This window comes from Ochlerotatus camptorhynchus, unplaced genomic scaffold (genome assembly GCF_037179485.1).
Source record: "Ochlerotatus camptorhynchus isolate MF236.1 unplaced genomic scaffold, CSIRO-AGI_Acam_v1.1 ptg000033l, whole genome shotgun sequence".
Taxonomy (NCBI): domain Eukaryota; kingdom Metazoa; phylum Arthropoda; class Insecta; order Diptera; family Culicidae; genus Ochlerotatus; species Ochlerotatus camptorhynchus.
Window position 1 is genome coordinate 710,479 of NW_027040524.1, and position 23,878 is coordinate 734,356.

At 43.1% G+C, this 23,878-nt stretch overlaps 2 protein-coding genes across 2 annotated transcripts in view; both read left to right on the forward strand.

Moving 5' to 3' along the window:
• Positions 1 to 23,878, forward strand: part of LOC135709260 (zwei Ig domain protein zig-8-like) — a 575,709-nt gene that overhangs the window by 2,756 nt on the left and 549,075 nt on the right. Inside the window, exon 2 of the mRNA XM_065231563.1 lies at positions 8,601 to 9,456. Coding sequence (XP_065087635.1) covers positions 9,372 to 9,456 — 85 coding nt within the window. The 5' untranslated portion in view covers positions 8,601 to 9,371. The remainder of the gene's footprint in view (positions 1 to 8,600; positions 9,457 to 23,878) is intronic.
• LOC135708930 (uncharacterized) lies at positions 2,480 to 3,223 on the forward strand. The gene has a single exon (XM_065231115.1). It carries the CDS (start codon positions 2,480 to 2,482, stop codon positions 3,221 to 3,223), a length of 744 nt encoding a protein of 247 aa, XP_065087187.1.

Below are 23,878 nucleotides of genomic sequence, written 5' to 3' on the forward strand. Positions count from 1 at the left end.
AAACAAGCAATACAATTATTAAAATTCTAATAGGTAGGTATTAGAATTTTAATAGAACATTTTCGTTAATTGAGAAACTCGATAGATTGATAAACTTTATTTTTGCTTTCGATTAGACGTTTTGACCCTCCTGACCCATTCCTCCAGTACCCATTCGCTTGGTCATCTTGGTTTCCTTAGGAATATTCTGTGACACGATTTTCTCGGCATCTTGAGCTTACTTTTAGTTCCTCATCTGTACTGCTGCAAAAAAACTACTTATTCAGATGATTCGCTGCTAGGAAGGTAGGGGTAGTATCCATTTGTGGAAATATATATTCATCAGTAGGATCTTTGTCCACCGAAGGGGTTTATGTGAGCCAATGAACAATCTGTGTACTCTCGATCATTAGACACATCATAATTTATACTCGGGTGCATCTCATGCCAACGATTGCAAAACATCGTTTTTTGTAGCTACGTCGATCTTGACCTTTGCATTTTAACATTTTGAATGGCTGAAAAATATAAATTAGTAATACTATTTCATAGACATAATAAAAATATCCACCCATTAACGTGAGTTTTCGTATGAATTTGAATAAATACACGGCGAACGATTCGATATAAAAAATAGTCAACAACAAACCTCTACACTAGCAACACGTCATAAAAAAAATGTTACTTCTAAGAAAATATAATCTTAGTTTAAAATACTTTAAAATACTTACGATACTTACGAGGAATTTAAAAATATTTAATAGATATTAGGTCTAAAGTTTAGAGTGAGATGCCCCTAGACCAAAACTGATTGTTTTGATTAAGCACGAATGTGCAACAGGTACTGCAGAAGCAAATGAAGAACATGCTAAGAAGAATACAAATAAGCCTTGTCTTAGAGCCTGGCGAACAGTGCCTGTTTTTATCATTTACCATCACAAACAAGGAGTAGCGCTTATACCAAGTATAGATGAATGGTGTTCGTTTTGAATATCTTCGCTGTCACGTATACGAGCGAAATGAACAAATGAGTTAAAAATACATAACGTATTCGTTTGTTGATATTCACCAGTGCTTGATTATCCAACCCAACAGTGGCAAAATAAGAAGCGATCCTCAAAAGCAAAATAATCGAAATAATTTTAGGCAAAATTATTATTTTGAACTTTGTTAACCCCAGAGCCTAAAACTTTGAATTTATCATCAATGCAACATGAGAGAATAATTTTGCATCGATCTATGTGTAAAACCAGCACAACGCATTTTACAACGCTTTATTTGTTTAAAATGAAAATAATCATTTTGCAATTTATCCTGAAAATCATCCACACCAAGATAAAGGCGAATATTTATATTGACAACAACACAGGCGATCATGAAGATACAGCCACGAATGAACAAAAACAAATCTCGATAACTTTTTCAAAGGGACGTATCAGCTTTAGTAAACAATGCATTTGATCGTCAATTCGGCGTAACTGCTAGCTCGCACACGCTTACTAACACCCCTATCAGGTAGGGGAAAATAAGATGAATGGATTTTTTGGAACTAAAACCCTGAGTTCCTTTTGGCAACCTTGCTGGGCTGTGCTTTTTAAAGGTGAGCCTGTGTGAATGTGTTTCTCTTGCAGTCTCCAGAGATCTTTCTGGTTGTTTTGAATTCGTGGTGAAGACAAACAGTTTCGTTGGTTTTTTATTCTTTTGCTTTCCATTGGTCTATTATCATTTTTAAACCAATCTGGTTAGGGAAGGGGGCGTTAGAAAAATAGCTGGTGGAAAAATAAACCAGGTCAGGAAAATAGATTTCCATTCCGGGGCGCACATTGTGCGATTGTTAGGCGGCGTGCACGCGTATGAAAGCCTATCGGGGAGGATAAACGACGTTCGGTAGATAAACAGCAAACGGTGAACGAAGGAAATGGCTGGATGCGGAAAGTTTGCTAATAAGAGGTTTTGTTATTATTATATTTGGAAAGGTGTGTATATTTTCTTCTGAGCTAGTATCATGGAACAGAAGGAAGCAGATCAACTTTTATCCCTTCCGGGGGGTAAAGTCGCTGACGAAGTAACAGACAGCAGCGGCAGATAATGAAGAATATGTTTGCATGCATCACTTTGGCTGTTGCAGTTATTTTTCGCACATATTTGCTGTCTTGTGTGTAGGAGTGCAGTCTTTCTCTATCAAAAAGTACGAACCCACCAGTGAGATCGATGAGGACGATAAACAAAGACAAAATATCAAAGTGTTATAAAGAAATGAGCGGAGATAATGTTTTGCGCCAAATCAACTGTCAAAATCTGAGCCAATTGAAATTCCTATCAGATTTTTTTTCGGACGATTTCTGAATTGGGGGCTGTTTATTAACTGCGCAGAAAGTTTAGGAGAGGGAGGGGGGCGGTGTTGTCAATTTTTCACGACCCATACTTATTTTAAAAATTGTTTATGGACAATTGACTACGCAGGAAGGCAAGAATCCTGTGGCATATTCCATCCGGTGTAATGTTGACCGATGTTTCATTCAACCGTCCACGAGAAGTGGAAATGCTGATTGGTGCCGAACATTTCTTCAACATTCTGAAGCAAGGCCAAATCAAACTTGCCGACTACCTGCCTACCTTGTATGAAACGCAGTTCGGATGGGTCGTGGTTGGCTTGTACGAGGAAACGCAAGAAGATTCTCCAGTATGTGTCAACCTTGCTGTGACCGATGGATTGGAAGAATGCTTGCAGCGGTTTTTCGACCAAGAGGAAATCGCTGAACCAGCAATGATGACGAGTGAAGAAGAACGCTTCGAAGAACATTTCAAACGGACTTATCGTCGTAATGATGATGGACAATTCGTTGTCCGGCTACAATTCCGTGAATCAGTGGACCAGTTGAAAAGTTCCAGATCCCTGGCGTTGAAACAATTCCTGTTGTTGGAGAAAAGATTGGCACGAGATCCTGACCTGAAGGCTCAGTATGCGGAGTTCATCGACGAATACCAATCGTTGGGTCACTGCCGTGAAGTGAGGGAGGAAGAAGATCCTCCTGGCCTACAGTCGTACTATCTGCCGCATCACTGTGTCTTCAAGCCATCCAGTAGCAGCACAAGATTTCGTGTTGTGTTTGACGCAACAGCCAAAGCGAGTGAACTGTCCCAGAATGACGTACTAATGACTGGAACCAGCAGCCAAAGTGACCTGTTCAGCATCGTACTACGTTTCCGAACCCATACCTACGTGTTCACCGTACACAGATAAAAAATCTGAATTTTAATAGTAATGCAAACATTCATTCTCGTAAACTTGTATTTCATTTCACGCAACCGAGCAACTTGTAAACAATGTTGTTTACAACAATGGGCTTTTATATACAATATTTGCTACATTGCATGAAATGTCTCAGAACTTGATATAATATATAATGTAAACTTATATGGTATCTGATGCTCCATTTATGTGCATCATACTGAACAGAATTAACACTACTTTTTTCGAACTAAGTAGATGTATCCAAAATGTACCGACAAAATCTCGTCGATCCCTCCCAGATTTGGTACCAGAGAATCTTCTGGCCAGGACACCTGTCGGAAGCATTGAAGGTCTTGGAGTTATTGACCGTTACCTACGGTACATCAGCGGCATCGTTTCTCGCTGTGAGATCGCTTATCCAGCTAGCCGGATGCGGCCTAAGTTATCCTGAATGATTCCTATACGGACGACATTCTGTCTGGTTCGGATTCAATAGAGTCAACCAAGAAGTTACGTCGTGATTTGAAGGAGTTGATGCTGAAAGGTGGATTTCCAATTCGAAAGTGGTGTTTCAACTCAGAGACCCTAGTGCCCATCCAGGACTCCAGCGCAAATGAAGTAATCAAGGCTTTGGAACTTTTGTAGGATCCGAAGAAAGACCTGTTCCTGTTCTTCAAGTCATCTGAACCAACGGATAATGAAGACACCATTGAGCCACCTCAAGTTCCAGACACCATTGAGCCACCTCAACAATGTCAAAATTCCATGATGCGTCGTGGTTTCTGATACGGAAACAATGGAGGTTCATGGTTTTGCTGATGCCTCTAAATATGCGTATGGCGCATTTGTTTACCTTCGCTGCATTCGAAAAGACGGGTCAGCAGTGCCTCATCTTTTGCAGCAAATCCAAGGTAGCTCCCCTTCGTGAGTTGACCATCCCTCGACTAGAGTTGCGTGCTGCTCTACTGCTAGCCAAACTGGTGGATAAGGTGATCCCGACGTTAAAACTGGAGATCCGCGAAATCAGATTATGGTCCGATAGTCAAATAGCCTTGGCTTGGATGAAGAATCCTTTGGATCGGCTGCAAGTCTTCATTCGCAACCGAGTGGCCGAAATCAACAAACTGACCGAACACTGCCGTTAGAGCTACGTCAACACTGATGAAAACCCAGCGGACATCGTATCCCGAGGAATGAAACCAACCCCGTTAAGCAAATTTCAGCTGTGGTGGAACGGTTCAGGTTTTCTACGTGAAGTCACCTATAGGATGGAGCCGATAGAAGAGATTCCCGACGACCTGATTCCTGAGCTGTGGTCATCGCAAACCCGTCATCGTGAAGAAACTCGATACTGGCTTTGAACGGTTTGATTCATTCTACAAGCTGCAGCGTGTTTACGCTCACATAGCACGCCTCGTTCGCCGTGTGCGAACTCCTAAGGATAAGCGAGATTCCTGTGGACGATTGACCGTGCAGGACATGCGTAAAGCGACAAGTTACATCATCCGTTTTCTTCAACCGTCTGGCCGCATTGCATTGATAGACTAGGACGGTTTCCTACGAGTCGGCGGACGTCTACAAAATTCGAAGTTGTCCTTTGACGCTAAACATCAACTGATGCTTCCACCAAAACACCGAGTAACGGAGTTGCTTATCAAGAAAATTCACGAAGAACGACTCCACGAAGGCCAGTCCGGAGTATTGGCAGCAATTCGTCAGAAATTTTGGCTCATCAACGCCCGTTCAATCATCCGCAAGGTAATCCATAATTGCGTGAGATGTTTTCATATGAAGCCAAAGATGATCCAACCCCTAATCGAGAATCTTTCTGAATCCCAAGTGAACATCGCCGCACCATTCGAACTGACTGGCATCGACTTCGTGAAGGAAGGTAAACGTAAGACAAAGGTCGTGAAGGCATACATCGCTTTATTTGTGTGCTTAGTATCGAAGGCGGTTCACCTTGAACTTGTGTCAGACCTAACATCGGAGGCATTCTTAGCTGCACTAGTCCGGTTGTGAATCGACGGGGTATAGTGCGGAAGATATTCTCAGACAACGGAACAAATTTCGTTGGTGCATTCAAGGAGTTACGCCAGCTACGTGCCTTATTCAATAATGAGCTCGAAAAGGACAAAATCAACAATTTCCTGCTACGTCGAGAAGTGGAATGGGAATTTATCCCACCGAGATCACCAAACTTCGGAGGATTGTGGGAAGCTGGAGTAAAGGTATATCGCATCCTCGGTTCATGCGGTCTCCACTAACATCCTCTGATGATGAATCCCACATAATTGTAAGCGAATCTTACATCCCCCGGTTGGGTGCAGCGGTCTGTCGAACTCTTTGAACTCGTGAAAATACCGCTCATCATTGGCCATGTGACGACTTGCTCCCGAGTCCAATATCCATTTAATGTCTAATTTCGACTTGTAGTTCGCTTCCTGGGAAATCATCAACGCCACTTCTCTGTCTACGGGAACAGTTGCTACTTGAGCTCGATCATACCGCTTTTTGAACTTTGGATATGCAACCTTTTTGTGCCCTTGTTCACCACACACAAAGCATTTTCCTTGAAACTTGGACTTTTCCTTGCTTCTTTCCGACTTCGCTGCAAATGCTGATCCTGATCCATCCGAGACACCATTGGCACATGAATTGTCTCCTCTTCCCATTCGTTTCTGCTCTTCGGCCAGCAAACCTTCACCGTGTCCAACTTCAACTGATCATCTCCCAGGTTCTCCATAGCCGTGGTGACAACATCGTACGTCGATGGCAGATAAACGAACAGTTGACTTTCGGCATCTAACTCCGTGACAGTAGCACCAGCTCCCTTCAACTGGCGGACTAACTCTTCAAATTTTCGGAAGTGGTCCTCTAACGGACCTCCGAATGTATGTTTGCGCTGCAAAACCCTTCTTCGCGAACGTGCTTGCCAGGGAGTACCACATTTCCTTTTCACTGTTCTTGTCACGCACGTACTCCAGATGAGAATCCGCGATGTACGCAACTAGAAGAGCCTTCGCCTTTTCGTCCTTTTCTTCCAAAGCTTTCCTCTGCGCTTCGTCACCTGGTACATCCTTCGTGATCATTTCCTTCACGCCGTGAGCCGACAACTGCGTTTCGACCCAGAACCTCCACACGTCGTATCCTTCACCAGCAAACTGGACTATTCCTACTTTCGCCGCGCTTGACATCTTCACTCCCATCTTCTCCGTAATTCCGTAACGAACTTCTGGATTCTTAAAATCAATTAGATTCAACTTCTGAGGCCGGACTTAACTGGGCCCATAACCTCTAGAGAAAGACGTGTGTTCAGTTGGAAGTCTGGTTTAATACTACATTAAAGTTTTCAGTTGTTGATAACGGATAAACAAATTCTTAACTATAGAAATCAACTGCTCCTTCGATCCAACTCTTCAAAAACAAAGAACTAAATATGTGAATTGTTTGGATTATCTCTGTCCGTATCTTCCAGTCCACCGTTCCGTCAATAACATCGTTGTGCTCACGGCCCAATACAATACAGATTGCTTAGTCAACTTTTTCACAACCATTAATCAATTTGCCAGTCGCACTGAGAAACAGCAGCCAATAATCGCTAATACCATTTCTATGCAGATATTAATCAACTTTCAATTTGTAGCTGCAAAGCAAACCTAATAATGTGAATGTATTACTCATTTTATGACTTCTATAGAACCAACCACTCTTGCTGAATAATATAAAACTCTGTAAACTCTAGAGGGAATTTATATCTGTAACTGTAACCAGTTTGATTCTGTTAGCAAACTTGGTTAAAATGTCATATTTAATTATCTTAAAGATAATTCGTCCAGCTCAAACCATTGTAGGGGTAAGAGGTGGGACCATCATCATCATTATCATCATCATCATCATCAACATCAAGTCAGTTTGTCCCATCATGCAAACCCGAGCAGGAAAAAATATCATATTAATGCCGAATTCAGGTATGAAAATAGCATAACTGGCAACCCAAATATGGTATTAGTGAGGCTGACATAAGAGATAAAATACCAAAAATAATACCTTAAAAACATTCTACGAATAACGAACTAATAAATAATTTAGTAATTACAATAACAAACGGATAACAGACGCTTTTTTAGATGCCAGAATACCATAGCCTGTTATTTTGAAGGTCTTCTAATACCAATTCAATAACTCTTTTAGGTGTTTTTGTCTAAAAGCTTAAAGATCAAACTTTGTTATTTTGGTTTTATTTGATATTTTACAAAATATTTCGATAACTGAATAATATCAAAACAAGGTTTTATGCCACAAGCATACCAAAATCTGGTATCATAACACAATAAGATATGCAATTGTTATCTATAAGCTATCGGTTTCTAGTTATGAAGTTAGCTATATTTTAGTAAAACGCTCGATTCTCATCGTTTTACCTTTGGACGAATTTCAAAAAAAAAAAATAGTAAATTATTAATGAACTTTATTACGACTAACAATGAGCAAAAACTTCAAGAGGTTTAGTTCATTTTTTTTTAATATATTAAGGAATTTCAATGTTTTTGTCTCAAATAGCTCTTACTTTTAATAAACACAATCAAACAATCCCAATGCTGTACCAATGATTTATGAATGTATGATGATTCAGCAACCAAAAATTCAGAATAGTATCTTTTTAAATTGGGCTTTTACAACTGTTTTTCTAAAATTTAAGGACATCTGTACGCTCAATTTTGAGATACACTGTAAGTCCCATCCTGAAATACAATCGTTCAGTGGTCAAGTTACAGATCTGCTCTTTGAATTCCCATATTTTTTGCTGATAGGGAAATGGCTCTAATGTTGGCCTATGGATCTAACATTGGGCCCATCGGTAAAAATCTGGTATTGATCAATTTTATCTAGATGAACGCATCATTGGGACAGTACTAATGTATATTTTTAGTTGCTATTGAAAATTTAGTCGATTGCTGAATTTATGTATGGGCCCATATTAGTGACACTTAGGCCGACATTACATATATTTCCCCTATATAAAACATTTAAGCGTTAATAAAACTGATTTTAACTTACGAAAAGTTATAATAAATTTAGTATGGCTTTTCAAATAATAACATGGGAATCGCACTTCGTAGCTTCTACTACCATTTGTCTAGTAATTCCATATGGGACTGATATGAGATTAGGCAGTTTAGTCCTTATAAGATAATTTCTATATATTATATTCGCTTTGTTGATCGGTTTACACATCACAAATAACAACGTTCTATGCATTATAGTTTTGTGGATGAAATCCTTCAAGAAAAAAAAAACAATGTGATGAGTAAATTCTCATTTCATGTTTGCAAACACCATTCCCATTTCTGAAAAAAACATTTTTTTTATCATTCCTCTACAGGTTACTCCAATCGGAAAAACGCCCCCTCTGGAGACAATTTTCGGAAAAGTTACCATACTCACCACGACCGCTGCCGCCTGCTCGCGCGTCGTCCTCGTCGCTATCCTTGCAGCTAAAGGAAAGCTCTTTCGACCTGAACTACGAGGAAACATAATAAAGTGGGGAAAACAAAGTTTTCCTCAGTTGGACTTTGCTTGTTTGCACCAATTTCCCATCAGAGTTTAGCTTCCTATTCCCCGATCTGGACTAGGACAGCAGAGAGGAAAAAAACCGGAAAATCACTCCACGTTTTCCTAGCTCAAGCTTCCTTTTTTTCTGTCATTTCGTCAAACCCTACCATCCCTCCCTCACCTTCTCGGCAGCGATGGTGACAATGTTGATGATGACGATGGGAGGCACCAGGGTGAGAAGCGAATGTTTGAAGATTAAATACAGCGAAATGGAAAAGTGACAAAAAGTGAAGTTGTTAACAACCCGTTGTCAACGAAGTGACGGCTGCAGTGGGCCACTAGCGCAGCCGCGAGTGGGAGTGTGTTCTGGGAACGGGGTTTTCTGTTCTTGTTGGAAAAGTGAAGATAAATATCAATTGCCTAGCTACACGACGACGCGCGTTGCGAGTTGAGAGCTGGGAAAAAAAAGTTATCATTACTCATCGGGGAGTGCAAGAGCGTAGGATGTGTGGGTGCGTCGCCATCGTACGGTAGATGTGTTTGTGAAGAGAAGAGAAGAGCTTGTCGTTTTTGTTACCTCAACTAGATCCAAAAGTCAACAATGGTGCTGCGAAAAAGTTCCACCATCGGTTGTGCTGGCGGATGCCACTGGGTGCTGCTGGGATTACTGCTGCTGATGTGTTCAGGTGAGTTAAAGACTTGGTAAGGTTGAAATAATGGTGACTTTGAAGGAAGCGGTGGATACTTTTCCAACGGTGCCAGTTTTAGGAGAGTCTTGATGGCCCTTCAGTGTCTTCCCACATGTTACTAAAATAAGGATGTTGCCAAAATCAGGAATTTGGTATTTTTTTCACTATGATCATAATCAAATTTCAGCAATTTCTGGGTAGGTGAGGATGTTCGGTAGTGGCATCCCACACCCAGAGCTACAATCCTGATCGGGGAAGTATTTCATTTGCTTTCATCAGCCGTTTCAGGAAATATATCCAATCACTGATACTACTATCAGTATGGTCGAGTTCGTAATCTCCTATACTGGGATCCATAATGGATTCCAACAATCGCCCTTTGTATTTCGATAATCCAAACCAACGTTGATGGAAAATTGATTCGGTGGAACTGGATTTCTAAGGAATGAGGAATCATACTGGGATAGACTCATAAGCAGTGGATCGACCCTCAGATCCCTTGGAATTCAACCCAATTGTGAACTCAATCAACTTGGCGCGATGGGAACATCTAGGATCACCAATCTAATGGCAAAGGCGGCTGGTTCGACTGTTCAAACATTTTTTTTTTTTTTTTTTTTTTTTTTTTTTTTTTTTTTTTTTTTTTTTTTTTTTTATTATAGTCACTTTAACACTCTTGGGTCATTCGTGACTTGTCCGGGGGTGAGATTTGAACTCGTGACTTTGGCATGAGAGGTATGGATGTTAACCACTACGCCGGGGTCGCCCCCACTGTTCAAACATTACAAAGGCGCAAGTAACTGGTTCAGGTGGCGCCATTTCACAACGATTCCAATGAAAATTGTATAAGGATATTATTCGATTCGGTTGAATCAATGGCGATTTCTACACACTGTAATTGAAGGTTTGTAAAACACACTAGGAAACGATTCACGAAGGTCGACCATGCCAAGGTACGATCGGTTCAACGGTTTCGTTCAACATCAGAAACCATTAGGATCAGATTAGCATCACCCATAATCAGGATTGGGAAAAACGCACAATAAGGATCGTTTGGGTTAGCGCCATCGTGGAAACACTGCTGACGAACAATTATTCAATTAACCTCTCCTCGAGGCTTGATTTACCATGGGCACAGCTTACGGGACCAACTGCAGGATTTATGGAGGATTTCTCCTGGACATCGGTCAACAGAACTAGTTACGCAGGTTATTAGAACTTTCTGCTATATGTCCTGCCAAAGCTGGAATCCCCATTAGATACTAAAGTATTTCTTTGTATCCAGTGTGTCACCTAAATCACCAACCACAACGCTACGGAGTTGAATACTGGATTTTCCAGAGAACCTTCTGCAACCTAAATTGGTTGTTTATCAAACCTATCGAGAGTCCCTAATATCAGATTCTACGGACCTAAATTGAAAGCGGGAGATAAACCTGCAACCGGCGATCTACAATCTCCCGTTATATTTGACAGTGTGTTGAATATTAGTATCAGTGATTGGATATATTACCTGAGACGGCTGATGAAAGCAAATGCAATACTTCCCCGAACCGGGTTGTAGCGCTGGGTGTGGGATGCTACTACCGAACATGCTCCAGGTTGAAGAACAATGTGATTTGGAACCCTCGCACAAAACAGAGAAGCGAAAAAAAAGCCACACGACGGGGCGATCCATGAATGAATTAGCAAGAAAAACCATCAGCCCCGTCAGCAGGATCAAGCTCGCGCGTGACGTTTTTCATTCGCAATAATTGATGCATCCCTTTTCCGATTCCTGTTATCACATTGCACAGCAACATCTTACATGGACAAGCTTTCGAGACATCACATATAAAGGAAGTTCATGTGCACACTAGTGCCGTGTAGAGAGAGAGTTTTGAAATAATATGACAATCATCCGAAAGGACTTAGTAACCTGAACAACTTTGCTGAAGACAGTAACCTTCTATATGGCCAGGATGTTGAGATGCAGCTTATACAGGAAGCTCATGTGCACACTAGCGCTGTGTAGTGGGAGAATTCATAAACTAATATGGCCATCATTCGAAAGGACTTGGTCACCTGAACAACTTTGCTATTGACAGCAGATTTCTGTATGGTCAGGATTAAGAAATATTATAACTTGGGTCCAACGGTCCATATATTATAACACCCGTCATAAATGTTATAAAAGTGAAGCGCCTCTAGCGGCGTAGTTCTGAATTAAACCTGAATCCAATAACACAGGCTTGTTGGTCTATCCCAGTACAACAACTTTGTCCAAGACAGTATAGCTTTATGGATTGAAATAAATGAGATAATCCACCACAGCTCCCATTAGTGAAAATCGCATAAGCTGTGGGTATCCTTATTCGCGGATAGCTTGGCAATAAGGATCCGGCAATAAGGGATACCGGCAATAAGGATTCCTGGCTGTACCAATCGTTACGAAATTCTGAGAACCACTATATCGTTTTGCTATGGAATGGCTGTATAGGTGTCTACTATATTGTGTTGAAAGGGTTTTTCGATCCGCTCACAAGAAAACTTTCCAACAGGCCATTGCTCGAAGCGGCGTCCCGGCCGCCATGGGACGCCCTCGGTTCGAGACGCGCGCCTCAGGTAGAAACCTTTTCACGGCATTATGCACGTTTCCAGAACGCCTCGCGTAGCACTGCACTTGTTTACAAGGCTTAAGAAAGTATTTCACGGATTGGTCTGTAGAGGGCGCCACTGTAGAAGGCTGTCGCCGAGGAAGTGAGGCTGAATGCTGAAAACGGTACTGAAGCAACACACTTGACCGTTTCCGGAGACGGTTCGGAATGTCATCACTGATTGGGAAGTACTCCGGCAAAGGTGTGGACTTCGTTGTAAAATCGTCTTACTACCTGTTCAGCGGCTTCCAGATGATCGCACAGGTTTTGGACCGCAGTTCCAAAGAAAATTAATGTATCGAGCCTATCCGCCCGTGTGTATGATAAGCTCCGGACGACCGAAAAGCGTGAATAGTGTTGCAATTACCTGTGGTACACACGCTGGGAGAAGCAACCGACTTTTCAGTGCTTCAAACGCTCTACCTTTCAGAGATTTCTGTAGCCTGGTCAAGTTCTCCACATCCGAAATACCGCACGCTGTTGATGAGTTGACACAGGAGCTGTAAAATATTGGCCAATCATCCGGATTCCCGTCGAAGACAGGCTGCTCTCGTGGAATCCCCTGCCTGGCAAGTAACTGCTGCGATGATGGTCCAACCGGTGTGTTGCAAAGCTTGGATTCGATTGCTAATGCAGTGGTACTGGTTGGGGCGGCATACCCGGTACAGGAATCGGTGAAGAAAAGGGAGCTGGAATTGGTGGCATACTCGTTGACATTGCATTGGTGGTGACCGTTGATTGTCCGGCAGCGAACAGATTCGGCAGTCGCTTATCTCACCTCGTTGTAGGCCGATACTGTAGGAATCGAACCCATTTGGGAGAATGTCAGTTCATCCCATCCCGTTGACGCATAAGGGTACTTCACTTGCTTCGGAATTGCTCATGTAGAGCGGCCTTGGTGACTTGAATAGCTGGAGATAGTTATTCATCAAACTGTGGTACATTCGAAACTGCTACAGCTGTCGGAGTGGAGCTACGACCGAACGAGGGTATGATCGACGACGTCACCTTCGCTTTCTCACTCGGGGGAGTAATCGACAAGTTTTTCGCCTCGATTTCCATCCTCCTCATCCAGCTTTCCACCTTCGCGACTCCGTCACCAGTTGATTGCAACGAGTCCGGTAGAATCGTTCGATTTTCCGCACCTCCCAGAATCTCCTACTTCGCTTTCAGCATCAGTTTTTCAAGCTGCATCTTCTTCCTCGTCAACTCTTGATCGTGTTGCATCATCAGTTATCCTTCAAAAAGATCCTGCTGCTAGTAGAGAATCTTTATCTGCGCTTCCCGCGTATCGACTGCATTTCCATTCGACGACGTAATGATCGTAGGTATGACTGGAATTGGCAAAACCGTAGAATTGACGGTCGTAGCCGTTGCTCCAACGATTTTCTCACACTCAGCACAAATCCATTCCTGTGTGATGACGCTGACGTCCACGTTGACGCATCCAAAGTGGTACCAGTCTCGACAGTGGTCGACCTTGCAGTCAGTTCTCTCCGTCTCTGGCATTGGTTTGCTGTTCCAACGGCAAATTGCAATGAAAATTCTTTAAGCTTGTTGGATTTTCCTCTTTCGGATCTCTTGAGAGAGACTTCAAAAGCTTGTAACAAGTACGCTTTCCATATAGATAGTTATTTATTTAATTAGTTCAGAATTCATATTTATACAATATACTCATTTAATCAAATTGCATGAAGTTTCGTTTTTGTGAGTTCCCTGCGTTCAGCTGCAAGCGCAAAATAAAATGTAACTGCCTGTTGAGCGTTGACCTTTTTTCCGTTCGGCTTTGCGACCTCCCCCTCCCCCTCGGCGAGAAATTGTCTGGATGCTTGAACAGCTCGTTTGAAAGAGACGCTGCGAAGCCCTAACAATCAGGTGCACAATTACGAGAATTTTGGCGTTCGTGAAATTGGACTTCGTTCAATTCCACGATTCCGGGGCAAAGTTCTGTACTAGCGGCTAACTGAGGAATGTCCTAGCTTGAATCGTTCAATTCGAATCGACTTGTGGAAGACGCAAGAGTGGTCAGTTTTCTTATCGTGTCGTGGTGTGTTTAAACAGGTAGTTAACGACATGAGAATCCTTAGTAGGATTGTTAAAACATTTCCCTTTCCTTTAGAGACAAGTTAGGCAAACTCTAGCTAGTGCAGTAAAGTGGGCGGCAAAGTGTGTGAATCCAGAAGCTCATGAGGTAAAGGTAGTAATTCCTAGACTACAAAATAGGTCGACTTACTAGCGTGCACGTGTGTTATCCCCATAGGTTCGTGGCAGCGAAGGCCATTTGTCGACACACCACCTTTCGTGAGAAACTGCTTTTGACCCCACCTGTCGACTTCGGAGTATCCCCGAGACACACGTGGTCGGAAGGATCGCGTCCGTTAATCTACGTGACCTGGACAGGCAGGCCAAACGAAACCGTCATCGGTATCTGTCGGAACACCGAACAACCAACGAAACACGTGGTCGTGGATACGGACGAACGAACGCATGTGCCGCGTTCCCGGTGAGTGAGACCAATCAGCATCGTATGATCGCATCCACGATAGTTTCTGGGCCGAACTAGTGCGTACGCAGCTTTGGTACCGCGCGCCGCCGTCTCCTCGTCAAGTTGCAGCGACATAAATCCTAGGTAGTCAATCGTGAGTACATGCATGTAACCCATTTCTCGTTGTATCGTCCATGCGCATGAGACCGAACGAAAGTCCGTGAGAGTCTCACTGAATTGGCGTTGACGGCACCGTCGAAAAATTTGCTCTTTCAGCAAATATAGACAGTTTCTTATGGGAATTTTCGGTGGAGTGAAAGGATAGTACAAAGTCCGCCATGTTTCACGCACAGTCTGACGTTTGCTTATGGATTTTTTCATAGGAGTAAAGAGCTACAGAGTCGCCGTCAACGCCAATGGGTTAACCACTGAAAACCCGAAGCACCCGAAGAACATGAATGGTTAGGAGGACACACGCTGAACACACGTCTGGGAAATAGCATTGGTCGTGCACACTGAAGGAGAGGAAAGGGAAGGGAAGATAAAGACCAAGGCAAGCAGACATGTAGAGAGCAAACAATACACAAACGAATGTACCGATCGGGAAAGATTGTTTTATTCGAGTGGAGATGAGCTTAGGTAAAGGGCAACAACCGTTCGCTTTGGTAGTTTACTGGGATGATCAGCCCGATTCTGGTCTCTGGCGTCTCTCGAATCTTAACAGTTGGTACGATAGATCGTTCTGGTTAGGCCCGTGATGAAAACCCCGCTCACGTGACTTCTGTTCTGGACCAATTGTTGTTCTTGTGCACCTGTAATTTTTAGGGACTTCGCGGGAAATCTTCTTGGGCGAATCTTTCCCGCAGCCAGTCAGCATTCTCCCCGTATTCGGGAAACATCGACCCAATCCTCAGGAAGGTCTCAGGCCGGGCAAACCTGCAATCTGCTGGGTGGTCTCCCTTTGAGAGTGGCGCTTTAACCACCCATGTTGTGAACGGAAAGCTCGACAGGCTGGCGGGTTACAAGCTAGCTCAGCTTTCCGTAACTTAAAGCTGTAACGAATTCATTTTATTTTAGTTCAACAAATACATTTAAATAATCCTATACATATTATATTAATCCTAACAATTTGGTTTCTTTAAACGCAATATAAATCCAACAAATCTATTAACATCAGTAGAGAAGCTAATTAAATATAATTTTGCAGAGCAAGTTTTAGATTTGGCTTCAAATGCTTTTTCTCTCACTGTCACTACTGATGAATGATTCCCTTTACCTTGCTAGATGTCAAATTATCGATTATTCCGTTCCGTCACTGATGACATTCGTAGATCTGGTAGCTATGTCGACCGAGGGGCTACTGCATCGATGGCTGCGTCTGCAACAGTCAATCTTGCGCTAACTGGACGGCGAATAAAGAAACGGCTGAGTACGACGAATGGCTGGAATCTCACGGCGAAAGCTGCGCGGCAAATCATCATGGCAGTGCCATTGCAGGGAAAATGGAGGTGAATGTAATGCAAGAAATGTTCACGCGTTCCGAGGAACTGCCGGGCGTGAAATACACTAATTACATCGGTGATGGCGACTCCAAAACCTGCAAAGCTCTCTTGGACTGGGACCCATACGAAGACGTCACTCTGCTCTAAAAGGAAGTAGTAGTAACATTACGTTTATTTTCCATTGATTATGATTTTACATTGCTCATACATTCCAATTGATTAGCCTGAAGCACTCTTCATCTTTGTTTAATTTGTTATTTTAATTTACGAGTTTTTGTTTTTCAACTAGTTTTCAAGATACCCCTGTGGGGTGTGTTTTTCTTGAATTTAAAAATAATTTGATAACCTACCTAACTACTAATAACTTAACCTAATTAGCAAGATTGCGTATAGTGATTTGATCTCAGACAGGCGTCTCTGAACCTTTCGAGGATGAGCGTTCTCCGCACCTCCAGTGTATGTAGACCAGCCAGGCGGTGAATCTCAGAATTTCGAGTCCACGGTGGACTCTTGAGAATCATGCTAAGGATCTTGTTCTGGATGCTCTGGAGTTTGAGGCGATGGCACTTAGCACAGCTCTCCCATATTGGCGTTCCGTACTCAATGACGGGGCGGATGATTTTCTTGTGGACGGCAAGCTTGTTTTTAATGGAAAGGGTGGATTTTCTTTTGATAAGTGGATAGAGAGACCTAATCAAGATGTTGCACTTGGTGGATGATTTTTCCACAAAGGAACGGAACAGCAACTTGCTATCAAGGGTGAGACCAAGGTAGATGACTTTATTTGACCACTCTATGGTAGTATTATCAAGGTGGACTTTTAAGTTACCAGGTAGGACAAGCAGAGGTGAATTGGAGTGCGGAAATAGTATGGTTTGTGTTTTAGCTGCATTGATACAAATCCCAGCTTTTGAAATAGTCGGACAGAATATCCAGGCCTGATTGGAGTTTTCTCCTCAGAGCACGGATCACTCGACCCTTATGGATGACGGGAGTGTCATCCGCAAACATTGACAAAATACCACCACCCGGAAGGGGAGAAACATCTGACGTGAAGATGTTGAAGAGGATAGGACCAAGAAGGCTACCCTGAGGGACCCCTGCATCAACGTTGAACGTATCAGAGGGGACATTGTTCAAGTAGACCTGGAATGATCTGCCCGACAAGTAGTTTTTGATGATCTTCACGAGGTAGATCGGAAAGTTGTATCGATGCAGCTTGTATACTACGCCATCATGCCAGAGGTTGTCGAAAGCCTTCTCGACGTCCAACAATGCCATGGCAATGCCAACAATGCCAATGTCTTGGAAACGGACTTGTTCCGCTTGATGATGTTAGTAACCCGTGCGAGTTGGTGGATGGTAGAGTGGCCTTTCCTAACTCCGAATTGGTCTTTGAGAAAGATGTTATTATCATTTGAAAACAACAGCAGACGGCTGAGTATTAACTTTTCGAATAGCTTCGAGATGGAGGACAAGAGGCTGATGGGACGATAGCTTTTGGCACTGGTAGGGTCTTTGCCAGGCTTGCGGTTTGGAGTGACTTTGGCGAACTTCCAGCATGCAGGAATATCCAAGCACCAAACACGGTATTCAACGCTGCAAGGTGCTCGAAGAAGTCAACACTCAAGTTTTTCAACTCGAGGTTGACCACTCCATCGCCTTCATGTTCTTGGTTGATTTAATCGCTGCTATCACCTCATCAGCCGATAATCTTCTTTCGTCAGAGACAACTACGGGGGTGGTGAATTCACAAAGTTTTGACCAAGAGCATTGGCCTTTTCTACTGGGGTTATGAGTAAGGATGGATCCGAATTGTGATTAGGTGCGGAAACGGCAGGGATGGGCCTCGGCTTATTTTTTTAAAATCTTTGCCATTTTTCAAAATGGCTTAGCACAATCGGGGAGCGAGCGAGTCTTGCTTGCAAAATAGATATTTCTGAGATCCACCATCCTGGCTTGGATGATTTTGTTCAAACAGTTGCAATTGGTCTTCAGGTTAGGCAGCCCAGTACGCTGGTACTGCCTAGGAATCGTGTTGCGGAGTCTAATGAGGTCTTTAGTGGGCCTGTCAAGGTTCAGAGTATTACTCACCTGCCTCGATACTGGAACATGTTGGAACTGCGACCAATCTACCCGATGGTAGTTTCGTCGCGATGCTTGGAACTTGTTGACTGAGGAACCCAGTTCAGCCACCACCGGATAGTGGTCCGAGCTGAGTTCTTGATACACGACAGGTTGCGAGATGTTGCCCATGTTGCTGATGTAGATATCGATGGTGGCGTGAGCACCGGACCTACTCAACCGGATGAAGGTGTTCGGACTCAAGATGTTGTACTGCAAGAACTTCCTGCAGATCGTTGTTCAGGATGGTGCCACTTTGATTGCGCCAACTGTTGCCCCAGGCTTGATGTTTGGCGTTCAGGTCACCAGCAATGATATATTTTTCCCGCCGCCTAGTCAGCTTGATGATATCTCGTCAAAGGTCCGCTGCCGACCCATCCCTGTTGTTGACTTGTCTGAGGCAGTAAGTCGCAATGATGGTGATGGGGTCAAGCGATGTGGCGACTTCAACCCCGATGGCTTCGATACTTTTGAGTTGATGCCACTGCCACTGATGTTACACCTCACAGCAACGGCTACTCCCCCTTCTCTTGCACTGGTTCTGTCGAGTCTCAAGAGACGAAAGTTCCATAGGTAGATGTTAACTTCCGGCTTTAGATGGGTTTCGGTGATGATGGCAATGTCGATTTCCTTGGAGTTAAGGCATTCCAGTAGTTCGATATGTTTGTTCTTCGGCGAACAAGCGTTCCAATTTGCAATCTTTATAACTTCACGGTCCATACTTAGTAACAAGGGACAGGGCAGCATGAAGCTGTTCAGATCGGGTCTTGCAGGTGCGCAGGATGATGATGACCTCTGTCACGAGTGTCACAAGCTCTTCCGTGGTAAATGAGGAATCGTCGACGGACTCACCTGACACAGCACTGGCATTCGATAAACCAGGGGCAGTGGAGGGACCTTGGTTCGGCTGGGCCGCTGCAGCTGTGAGGCGATGCTGGGCTTATTGGCGACTGGGGGCCGCATGCTCTGTTGGAGAATACCCAGCTGAGGTGCTAAGGGCTCGTTGATTATTGAGGGGAAGCGGTGCTAGGTCCGGGACCAGTCGACGGGGCTGGATTGCAGGGTGTTAACCACACACTTAGAAAAATTCAGGTAAATTTAGGTGCTCTGAGACTGACATATACGAGCGTCAGTTTTGACATAAAATTGAGTCATAATAGACGCTAAATTCAGCTCTATCAAACGTACTTTTCGTCGAGTAACGAACTTTTCAGTCTCGGGGCACTTAATTTTACATGACATGTTTGTTTAAGTCTCATCCTTTATGTCAAAGATAGATTCCGTCACGTGTAAAATTAGGTATTTCTTAGTGTGCATCAGTGTAGCGACCGATCTGGTGGAGCAGGAATAACTGGTCCCGGTAACTAGTGTTTTGCAAGGGTCGACGATTCATCGCATACACTGCCTCTGGTTGTAGATCAAGCCGCTCCAGCTCAACCTTCACAATGGCTGCCTCGAATGACGACAAACCTCGCAAAACTACCTTCAGTGGCTTCAGTGATGGCAAATCATGAGTGTAAAAATCCACCTAGTTGTACTTCAGGAAACTTCCCATAGCCTTGTACTCGTGCAGACTGGAGCACATAATTTTTGTTCCGACGCTGCAGAGCTTAAACCGAGGCTGTAGGTTGTGATCTGTCAACACAGTTCTAAGCTGGTCGACATCCTTCATTGAATTGAAGAGTGGGGGAATCCGCTCTTTTTTGTTATGGAAACAGCGTCACCACCACCTCCATTGTCTTCTTCGAGCACTGAAAACTGGTTGCTTTGTAGCACACGGTTTTCAGCGTCGTTCTTTGACGCTCCGATCTGCGTTCGGACCTTCTTCGTAGGGCCCCCTACTGCTGATGCTCTTGTACGCTGACATACCATCTGGTTTTTGGCGAGTTGGACCAAACTTGCCAGAGCATGTGACGATGACGGCACTTCCACAGCGCGAAACGAAAAAACGAAGTACGAAACAAACTAAATCCGAACAATTCGAGAAGGTGAGCAGGAATCCGAACTGAACTGAACAGCTTGACGGTCAAGCTGAGAATCAGCTCAAAAAGTAATGCGTGTGCAAAAGCGGATGGGCAGCTGACTGCGAGCGGTGAATCAAGGAACCAAGGGACTCGGAGGAAAAGGCGCGGGTAAGCTGATAGCGGATTTGACGACATACTATGGACTGGCGATCAGACGGAACTCTAACTCTGCAGCGAACATGAAAAATGCTATCTGGGCTACGTTCTTCCACAAGTGCTCAACTGACAAGGATTCGTAGCATATGAAGTGTTAAGGAGGTGCCAACAGCTGGTGCAAGTGGCGTGCGGCGGAGGCGAAAGGTGAGCTGGCTTCATTCAAACACGACCATCCTCTTCAAAAGATCGTCCAAGATGCCATCAAACCCCTTTGTACGAGGTTCTTTACGCAGATGATTTGCTACAGCGGTGCACTGGAGGAAACACTCAGAATTCCAATGAATGTTTCAACGCGTGCTTGTGGAGACTGGCTCCAAAATATTTGCATTCTGCTTCTCAAACCATCAAAAGTGTGACTTGCATAGCCGCAAACTTGTTCAATGAAGGAAGCTCGTCATTGATGCGCGAGGAGTTGCTGTTGAAACCTAAGCCCGGATCTCTGATGAACAACGTCTTCAAGCTGCCAAACTCAGGGTGTCCAGCTACGCGAGGGTGGCTTATGAAGAAGAGTCGATCCATTTTTATCATGGAGCAATTCGAGCTGGAGGAAGGTCTATTATACGGACCTGGCATCGCCGACTAATCGTGAGTTATCAAACAACCACGGAAAACAGTAAAAACCGAAAACTTTCAGTTAAAATAGTTAAAGTCATGTTTTAGTTCGCCATATTGGAATTGCCATTTTATTTTATTTTATTTTGATTTTGACAAAAATTAAATCAAATTCGTGTTTATAAATCGTGCAAACTTTCATTTCTCGATTTTGACTGAAATATTATTATGACTTAGGACTACGTCTTTGATTTCTATATGGTTGTACACTTTGTGAAAACTGAAAATGGAACATGTAACAACATTATGAAAGCTTATGGCTGTCCCTTATAGTTGTTTTTAAGAAGATGGTCCGCAATAATGTATCGATTATTTTGAATTTCGAAAAACTGACTTCAGATTCGGATTCAGTGGGGTTCAAAACCTATTTGGCCATTCCTCCAATAAATTTAGTTCACTTTAAAGCCTCATTGATCGTGCTGTGTTTCAGATCGATCCTGAGGTACTAAGCTGTACGCAGTTTGAAAATTCCAGTCGTACACTATCTTACTCAAAACGTGACCACAGGCGCCATTTTGTTTTTTTAGCCTTGTAAAAATTTGAAAATAAAGACGAAGTTCTAAGCTTTTTTAATTTCAAAACCGCGTCCTTCTCTGATTTTTTATTGACCCTCAAAAAATGACAAACTTTGCTTTATGTTTGACCATTTGAATGAGAACCACCCCTTAATCAAGCGTAAAAATTCAAATCGACGTATCTAATTTTGTAAACAATCACTTCAATCGACGATTTGTGGCAACTGCTAGCTCACTCACAGAAACTAACAACACCAGCTAGTAGGGGGAAAATTTCGCTACCTGATTATAGTGTTTCTAGATATAGCTGGAATTAGGGCCTAACAGCTTTTCTAAACAATGACTTCAATCGATGATTTCTAGAAATTCAAGGCTTGCCCACGCAAACCATCATTCTCATCGGGTAGGGAAAGACTTCACCTATCCGATGGTTACATTCGTCTGCGTGGGCGTACCTTGAGTTCCTAGAAATCATCGATAGAAGTCATTGTTTACTAAAGCTGTTACGCCCTAATTCCAGCTCTATCTAGGTTTGTTTGCGAGGGTGAGTTAGCAGTTTACACACATCGTAGATTGAAGTGATTGTTTACAAAATCAGATACGTTGATTGGATTAGTTACGCTTGAGATGGTCGTTCAGTTATTGGTAAAGATCACTAGGGTGGTCTCCAAGTAATACTGAATCCTGAATCGAAAATTATTGAAGGTTATAGAGAATTGCTTGTGTGGGGCCTCATAGCCTAGTCAGTAAAGGCACGGTATTACCAAGCCGGAGGCGGCGGGCTCGATTCCCGGTCCGGTCGAGGGAATCTTTCGGGTTGGAAATTTTCTTGACTTCCCTGGGCATATAGAGTATCATTGTGCTTGCCACACAATATACAAATTCATGCATTGGTATCGGCATCGAAAGCTCTCAATTAATAACTGTGGAAGTGCATTTAGAGCACTAAGTTGAGATCACGCAATAAGCTAATATGCGCAAAGCAATAAACTTGAAATGCGAACAAGAAGAAGAAGAAGAGAATTGCTTGCTTTGACGAAACCTCAAAAAATTAACTTTTAGCAATTTTGCCTAAGACACTATTTGCTAGCTCTCCATTTGACCTTGTTAGAATAATTTTCAGTTTTCAATTAGAGTGCCCCTAAAAAGTCAGATTATTTATTAAATTATTTTTTTACTTGTACAATAGTCATTTAAACGCTCTTGTGCCACTCTAAAAGCAACATTGACAAACACATACTTTACAACCTCTTCTTGTAAATTACAAGTGCTAATTATCATGATAACATCTAACGAAATCATAATTCCCAACATCGATTTTGTATAGAAAGTGACTGGAAGCAACCCTGATCGCATATGGTGATGGTGATGGTGATTCACGTAAGTGAAATTTAAGTTATCACAACCGTTCAACATTTTCTCGATTCATAACTCACAACAGGTGGAACAGCAGTCGACGAACATTTTATTTCCCTACCAATAGCCAATAACGGGAAAGTTTCATAAGCTCGTTTTGTCTGTGGCTCTAGCGTTCTAGTCATACAGTATTCGTTATTATGTAGCATATTCTGTAATTATGCAATGTGTTTTTCAGTCCGTGACCCTCCGAAGAATTTCATGGGACATGGGGCAAACAGTAGCTGAAAGCAGAACGGGTACACCGAAAGCTCTTCGTAGAAGCTAAAACAAAAATCGGTCCTTCTCGGTATGACGAAGAGCACTGTTCAGGGTATTTCTGTCCGTAAATTCCAATCAACTTTTCCGATATGGGTGGAATCCGAAGCAGATCGGTAAATATTGACCCACTCCAGAAGGTGAACGACGGGTTGCATGCATTAGGTATGCTCATCAAAGTTATGCGATACATGCTCTCTTGATGCTTAAAATGAATATCACAGAGGCAGAATTATTGGAATCCATGAATCGTGCTTCTCGGAGGTGATTCGAACACGCACTTTGTGCTTTATTCTGGGATTAACATTCATCTTCAGCTCGTGTTTACACAGCTCTTCATGTCGCATCACAGCCTACAGCTCCACTTTTTAATTGCCTTCTACTTGCGAACGCTTTTACGTGACAGGCGACGCACTCCTAAAATAAATCATCTTTCAAAGTAATTATACCAATTCGCTCCCGCTAATTTTCCACAGTTTCATTCCCGCAGACCCTACCACCCACCCCGTCCCACGTCTGTTGACTTTAACTGACTAATATGACGTCCCGGTTACGATTATAAATGATGCAAACTCTGCCACAATTCACGCTTCTCTTCGTCTCTCGTCACCCGAAATCCGACATTCGCTTAACTTGGTTGGATTCATTAATCTTTTGGCGTTCGGGGTGCTCCAGCAAGGTTCCAACCCCA

Coding starts and splice junctions, on each gene's coding strand:
- LOC135708930 (XM_065231115.1), top strand. CDS start 2,480: ATGTTGACCGATGTTTCATTCAACCGTCCACGAGAAGTGGAAATGCTG.